The sequence below is a fragment of the Belonocnema kinseyi genome, chromosome 9 (assembly GCF_010883055.1).
Source record: "Belonocnema kinseyi isolate 2016_QV_RU_SX_M_011 chromosome 9, B_treatae_v1, whole genome shotgun sequence".
In the NCBI taxonomy this organism is placed as follows: Eukaryota; Metazoa; Arthropoda; class Insecta; order Hymenoptera; family Cynipidae; genus Belonocnema; species Belonocnema kinseyi.
The window spans coordinates 73,532,542-73,540,291 of NC_046665.1; the positions used below are offsets into that span (position 1 = coordinate 73,532,542).

Sequence of the window (7,750 nt, forward strand, 5' to 3'; positions counted from 1 at the left end):
TTAAAAAGTAATTCTCTGAAGGATTGAAACCCACTTAAGACTTGATTAACACGACATGGTCGCTGGGAAGCGGCGATAATAATTATATCGGTACGCGATTACTGTCTACGCAGCCGTCCTTTTTGGTTTTTGAAGAACGTTAGAATCGATCGCTCGGTACCGCAATTACAAGAGAAAGTTGAGTTATCATTTAATCTGAAAAAAGCGTGATCGTGTTTAGAAAATGTCGATTTTCGGTATATAACATATGGCACAGGGCGAAGTGTAGAGCGTGTTTATCGGTAGATAAGTCGACGCAATTAAACCACGCACACACCTGTTCTTTCTATTGTATATAAGCGTGTATAAAAATCTATCTCGTCCGAGAATCGCAACGATGCTCGCAGGATTGGCTCTTTTAGTTCCCGAGCATGAAATCTTGTTATCGATCGGTTCGCCTTTTAACTAGTTCGCGATAAGGCTGAACGCACAATAACTCTTTCGCTTATCTTGCCATCAAATGCTAATGCACCACCGACGAACTCGCACTCTAGACAGGTGAATCAAAATTTAAATTGGTGTTTATTTTTTCACCGAATTATTAAATTAGTAGCCACAGACGGTGTTCTCTGATATATGCTCGGATATTAGCCTACATTGGGCAAGGTATTGCGCTATTAGATAGTCGTTTATAAGGAAAAAATATTGTTGGTTAAGTAAATATTTTACAAAATTATCGTTTAATACAGTTTCGATATGTTTTTTACGCACGTTCCATTAATCGTAAGCATTTAAAAAAACGATATATATTTGATCTACAAACATGAAAGTAAAAAATAAATTTGACTTTTTAGAAAAATAAGCAACGAGTGGTCATTAGGGTGTTGGTTCTTATTGTTAATAGAAATTTTCTTTTAGAATTGAGTTATAAAATCGCTTTTTTCTGACTGTTTTAACTTGCTTTCAATTTTTATATTAGATCAAGACTATAATTAATGTGAGTTACTAAAAGAATTGTTTCAAGCAATCTATTGTTGTTAATGCAATGTACCATCAGCTTCAGGTTACCACTGAGTATAATTAGCTTCATAAAGTGATTTTAAGCTTACCTTAGTAAAGAAAATTTTGCACTGGTCCATGTCCAGTGAAGTTAACTCCGAGGGGTTATACACTCTCGAATATGATTGCACGTATCTCAAAGATTCAGTAAGTTATTTCATTATTTCAAATGATTTCAGTGTCTAAATTAGTAATAGTTTGAATAATCAAGACTCTGATCACTTACTTAAGGTATTTTAACTTGTGTGCCTTTCTTTTGCGCTATTCTTCTCTTAGCGCAGAGACATGTGTCTTCTTCCGCCTTATTATTCTTTATTTCGCCTCATTTTTAGGGGAGCGAGCAATGGCTCTTGCTATTTATTGTTGTCCGCTCTACTCGAGACTAAGCTTTTACTCTTAGAAATCATTTAAATGCTCGAAACTTTTATACATTACAATATGTAGAAATTGGAAAATTTAATTAATTAATAGTACATTAATTGAATTATTATTGAATCGTTAATTTTTCGTTCAAAAATATAAGGAATTATTGCACATTTATAACATGAAATAATCAATTTTACTATTAGAAAAGGTTGAGTGTAAATTGAGATTAAGAACTTTATTTTAAATGTCAATTAAAAAATAAAACAGCTATTTCAATTTAAAAAATATATAATCATTTGCGGAAAAATAAAATTAAAAAAGTAAATAAATTTTCCATTTTATAATCAAAAATGTCATGGTGCAATTGCAGAATAGGGGCGTCAACTGTTTTTTTTGGCTGGAAAACCAGTTTTTTCGGCAACAAACTTTTCGAATCTTTAATTGAACGATAAATAAAGGTTGTTACTGTGGTGACTTAAATATGGGTATAACGATATCGAAATGATCATATTTAATTCTCCGTTTAGGTGCTTTTAAACATCCAAACGGCCAAAAACACCCCTTTCACAGGTCACAAAAATAATTTGGTCAAAACCCTACCCTTTTCCAACGTTTCGCGGGGGCGGTAAGGCACCTCTACGACTAGTAAAAAAAATAATGTTGGTCACATCACTACCCACTTCCAACTCTTCGTTAAATATGATCATTACGATATATCGTGACAGACCCATATTTGAGACATCATAGTAACAAAAGTCACAATAATTTTTACTTTTTGCCTGATCAAATTGCTTCATTTATAGTTGAAATTAAATATTTTAATAGTTTGTTGTCAAACAAAATTTTTTTCCGGCTAAAACAGAAGTGACAGAAGTGACAGAAGTGACAGAAGTGACAGGTGACGTCTCTATTCTGCAATCGAACCAATGTCTCAATTAGGAATAAATTTCCAATTTAAACATGATATAGATTCTCAAATATGAAATTTTCTAAGTCAACTTTAAAAAAATCAATTTTGTCATTGGAAATCAGGACAAACAAGGATAAATCGTTAATTGTTTTGTACAAATTTAATTGTGTTAATTAACAAACAAGTAATTCTTATTTGAAAGAAGGATAATCATCGATTGAAAACGTAAAAAAAATTTTTTAGAGCATGATTGACTGAATTGGTTTCAAGTTCACTGTCTGACATAATTTTCATGGAATTTCATTGGCAAAATTATTAAAAAATAATTTCTTAAATCAAAAAGGCTATCAATTTGAAACTTATTTTCGAATTTACTTAAAAATTACTTCCTTCGTTTACATTTTCAATGATTCTTTCTTGTATTTTTAAGTTATTATACATATTTTAACATAAGACATTTTTTTTCAAAATTGAGAATTTTTCATTTTTAGATAAGAACATTTTTTCGAGATTACATTTTTTTTTAGTATACATTTTCCACTCATTTTTCCGATGTGATTTGGCATTAATTTTTGAAACATAATTTGAAATAAATTCATTTCATGGTAAATTAAATTTTTGTCTTGCGTTCCACATCGATGATGCGCCTTTTTTTGTTTAGAATTATATATTCGTTAATTATTGTAATAAAATTTTTAATCCTTTTTTATCTATATTTAAGATTTATTATTTATCATCAAAATTTCAAATGACAAAATTCATTTTTCAAATTTGTCATTGATAATTTCATAATTGAAAATCTCTCGGAGAATCTACATATTCTTTGAATTTTCGAGGTTATTTGGGCTCAGCTGATTTTGCGCTGGCGCATGCGCGAAACTCGGCGCACAAGATTCCAAGTTCTCCCGGATTCTTTTTCTTATTGCCTCTTATTCGCCCTTATTTGTCGTTATTCTCACTGTACTGTGCTACTCAGTAAGCTGAATAGGGATTTCCTTGCTTAAAATCTGATTTATAATTCTAACCAACACTGTGGCTTACTGCTGCTCATCTAATCTCATTTTTCTTTCTGCCTTACTATCTTGCGTTATATATAAGAGATTTAAGAAGATTTTAATCACTAAAATGGTTAAATTCCTTAGTGAATAGCCCCTCGGTTAACTCATCCAGCGTTTTTTAAAGGAAAGGTATAGTACAATAGGTTCTACTGCACCGATGCGAAAAAGTGATATAGAGATTATATGAATGGGACAAGTTGAAGATATTTTTAATTTGTTTTATTAATTTTTCTACATGAAGTTAATAAAAAATTTTGGTGTTTTGTCCACGATACATAAATAATATATAACATTATCAACTGGGTAGTGCTACGAGACTTGAATGAACTAGCCTTGATTCAGTAATAACATACACTGAAAAAAAACAATTGTTTTTCAATCAAGTAAATGTTACTTGATTCAAGTCAATCGCAGGTACGAATGGGGACGATAGAATATGAGTGCGTTCTAGATAAATAAATACTTGCTACCGTATGCTTGGAACAAGCGTACATTTTCTTAATCTGAGAAAATGTATTCTTAGATAGAATATTGCATTTTATCATTCAAAATCTTTACTGCGTTACTTCATATAGAGATGTGTTCAAATGCAGAACATAGTTTACTTCCAAGAAATCATTTCTGATACAGCTCAAGAATATATTTTCTCAATCTAAGAATATGTAGTATCGGAGCAACAGACTAGTGCCTCAACTGAACACTATTTCTCAACGAAAAAAATTGTTTTCGAAATTATTGTTATATAAATCTTCATTTTTTAAATTATTAAAACACATAATTCGCGCAGACTGTTACTTACGCATATAATCGTGTCGCCTAGACGCCTTAAAAAATCGCACTCGCCGAGGATTGAACCCTACCTAACTAAACTACCCAAACTAGTGTGTCCTAACCGCGCGCTCTACCGATTTCGCTATCGAAGCAATTGGATCACGATGACAAAATCTCGGGAAACATTTTAAGGCAGGGTCGTTCCAAGTCATATGGTGAACCTCAATCAACTTCAAACCAAAAGTTGTTGAACTCAACTTTAATGTTCCATTCTTTATTTAGAAAAATGTTAGAATTGAATTTTACTTATTTCAATAAAGGCTCGATACTTTTTTTCTTAATATATTTAAAAATGTTATAAAATATCTAAAAGTAATGAACAATAAACAAAAATTCTCCATAAAATGCGCAGTTTTCAGTTTATCGAATTCTTTTCTCATACGTTTTTTACAAAGATTTAAATATGGAATTGCTTTCCTTAAACAACAATTGAAAATATTTAAACAATAATGTAACTTCACTTATTTTACAAAGGGCTCAATACTTTTTTATTTAAAAATTTAATCCACTTAAAACTATCTAAAGCATATAAAAAATAAAGAACTTTTGAGTTGAAAAACGCTTTAATAATCTCAGTGACTAATATTTTCTGATATTTAAAAACCTTTGTAAAACGCACAGTTTTCAATTTATTTAATTATTGTATAATACTTTTTAACTCAGTTTTTAATTTAAAATAACGATTCCTAAAAAATAATTTGAAATATGTAGAAAAAATTGATCGCTAGTATAAATATTACCTATTTAAAAAAGTGCTCGATACTTTATTTTTCTTTCAAATATAAAATACTTCGAAATCAGAAGAAATAATAATTCTGTAATCGGATGAAAAATATTTGTTTGCTTCCTCCTTGCATTCTCAATTATTTTATTTTTAAAATTTGTAATGGTCAATTTTTTAATTGTTCTTTTATCATAAGGAAATGCATTCTTAATAAACTTTTTAAAAATGTTATTGAATTTTTTCTTCTTCAATATTTTACTTTAAAAACGCATAACATTTTTTTAAATTATCAAGAAAATGTACTAATTGTATTTTTAAGCATTTTTTAAGGCTTATAACTTTGTTTTATGCTGCCATATATTTATTTTTTATTATTTACATAATAAAAAAGAATTATGTAAGTATATAGGTGATTTCCAAAATTTTAACCATTTGTAGTCCAAGACATTTTCTATGATTAATGAATTCTTTGACTGAAAAACTTAATATTGTTAATTTTATTTTTTAAAAAACCTAAATCTACGCTTAATTACTTAAAACAGCAGCATTACATGGGCGCTACAGTACGCGGGAGCATTACATTGCCAATTAATAACATAAAAATATAAAACAAGATATTACCTATTTCAGATAGCAAGTAAGAATATAAATTAAATTTTTTTTTTAAATTCCTGCTTAATAAAGGAATTTGGTTTCATCAAGGACAAATTAATTTAAAGTTAAAAAATCTGTTGCCTAAAACTTATATAGTTTAAATTAAAATAACACATGATCATTTTATAATTTCAAAACTATTTTTTTACTTATAACTTTCATGAATTTTGCCATTTTTGTGATTTTCAAACTGATATTATCGAACACGAAAATTGTGTATAAACAAAATACAAATATGTCTTTCAACTTTAATTTAAATTAAATAAGGTTCATATAACATCATTTTTAACTTTTTTTAAATCAATTTTAATCTTTCAAAGAACCGCTTTTTGTCTATAAATGTCACAAATTTAGTACGAATTAAGTACAAATCACGGCCAATCCCCACAAAAAGATTTTAATGCTGTTACTTCTTTATAATAAAATGCAATAAATTATCAAACATCTGCGCTGCTACTGGAAAACTTTGTTCGTTAATTGTTTTAATGATTCTAACTGTCTTGGAACAAAACTATGGAAAGTAATCAAACAAACCTTCCGAGTAAAAAAAAAATTTATTTAAATTTTTTACTACCCTCCCAAAACAGCCCTGCATAAGAAAATTAATTTAGGAAATTTTGAAACTCGCGAATATATCATTTTTAAATAAAAACAACTTCTTACATCAAAATGCACAGTGTAGAAGTTTCCAATACTTCATTTCATTTTCATCGAAAAAGTTTTACAAATCCTGAAAGACTAATTACGTAGATTGTTTTTTTTAAATTTTTATTTCACTCAGAAAAAAAGTTGTCTTGAAACAAAAGCATCGTCCTCTTGCCTGTTTCGTTTCGAACAACGTTAAAAACTTCTTCATAGAAACAGTATTATTATTTCAATCGGACTTTTTTTATATTTATAAATATAAGAAAGCAGAAACAATACCATGGAAAACAAAGAAATCGATGACACCATTGCATTCTATTTGTCCCAAAACATATTTTGTAATTTATTTACTATAAATATAAATTAATTATTATCGCAGACCATTCCTTTTTAATAATTCTTGCATAATTTTAAGCTAAACGAATGAGACAAGGCTAAACAAAGACATGCGATTAAAAAATTAATGTTATTCTCTTCAAGTAGCCAACATTTCAAGAAAAAGAATCAGAAATGTAACATCTCAAACCTTAGTGCGCTAGTACTTAATTTAACATTTGTAATTCTACGAAAAAAGTCTCACATTATTCATAAATTGTTGTCATACAACTGATTTATTGATTCAATTCTTTGTTCTTTGAGTTTTGAATCATATTTACAAAACTCATGTAACATCAAAGAGGGTATACATCTCACTCTTCGATATAATTTATATTCGTCTTGCTTTTAGTCATAGTATAAAACGCAGTACAAAGTGCGTCCGAATAGATAATCCATATTTAATTTTTTTAAATTATATAAAAATTTTTTTTTGCTTATATACACTTAGTTTTTGGCTTGACATGCGGAAATCACCAAAGTTTGTGCCCAGTTGGTTTAAGCTTTGTCTTCTGTTCCTGCAAATCCTCAGCAGTTATCACAACTTGGCATCTTCCTGCGTATCTGTGACAAGTCATTTTTACAGCGTTACAGCACTGGCTATCGCTGCTACACTGAGAATATAAACATAATTTTAATTAGTCCTGCACTCTTCACTTGTAATAAATAAACAAAATCATATGAAAAATTGTACTATAATTAATTTAAATTAAAAAAAAAAAATTTGTTGTAATAATATTTTGACGGATATACTCTAGGTTGGAGTAAAAATGCTACAATTAATCGAATAATGTGACCTGAATGAAAAAAATGCATAGCTTCGCATCCGCAAATTGACCGAAAATTTTTGATGTCTGTTAATTTGTTGCATCAAGTGGAACACGTCGAACTTGCGATTTCATCAGCTTGATCTTAAAAAAGATGCTATGATTTTGCTTTTTCAAAAATAATTATTTTCTTGATTCAGGGATTTTTCATTTTTTTTGGCGATTTCGGGACATCTTAAACAACAAGAAAAATGTGTTTCTCGCTTTTTGACATCTATTTCAGTGAAGAAAATAAGGTTTTGAAATTGTTTGTTAACAAATGTAGTATTCAAATGTATTCAAATATTTCAAAATTTCAATGAATTAAAACTAAATCAACAAA

General features: G+C 28.8%; 2 protein-coding genes across 3 annotated transcripts in view; one reads left to right on the forward strand and one right to left on the reverse strand.

The window, feature by feature from the left end:
• The first annotated feature begins 490 nt into the window (after positions 1 to 490).
• LOC117180890 overlaps positions 491 to 7,750 on the forward strand; it is a 27,595-nt gene continuing 20,335 nt past the window's right edge. For both annotated transcript variants that reach the window (XM_033373471.1, XM_033373472.1), the window contains exon 1: positions 491 to 537. In XM_033373471.1, coding sequence (XP_033229362.1) covers positions 500 to 537 — 38 coding nt within the window. In that variant the 5' untranslated portion in view covers positions 491 to 499. The remainder of the gene's footprint in view (positions 538 to 7,750) is intronic.
• Positions 6,808 to 7,750, reverse strand: part of LOC117180891 (omega-conotoxin-like protein 1) — a 9,810-nt gene continuing 8,867 nt past the window's right edge. Inside the window, exon 3 of the mRNA XM_033373474.1 lies at positions 6,808 to 7,215. Within this exon, the coding sequence (XP_033229365.1) occupies positions 7,075 to 7,215 (141 nt within the window). The 3' untranslated portion in view covers positions 6,808 to 7,074. The remainder of the gene's footprint in view (positions 7,216 to 7,750) is intronic.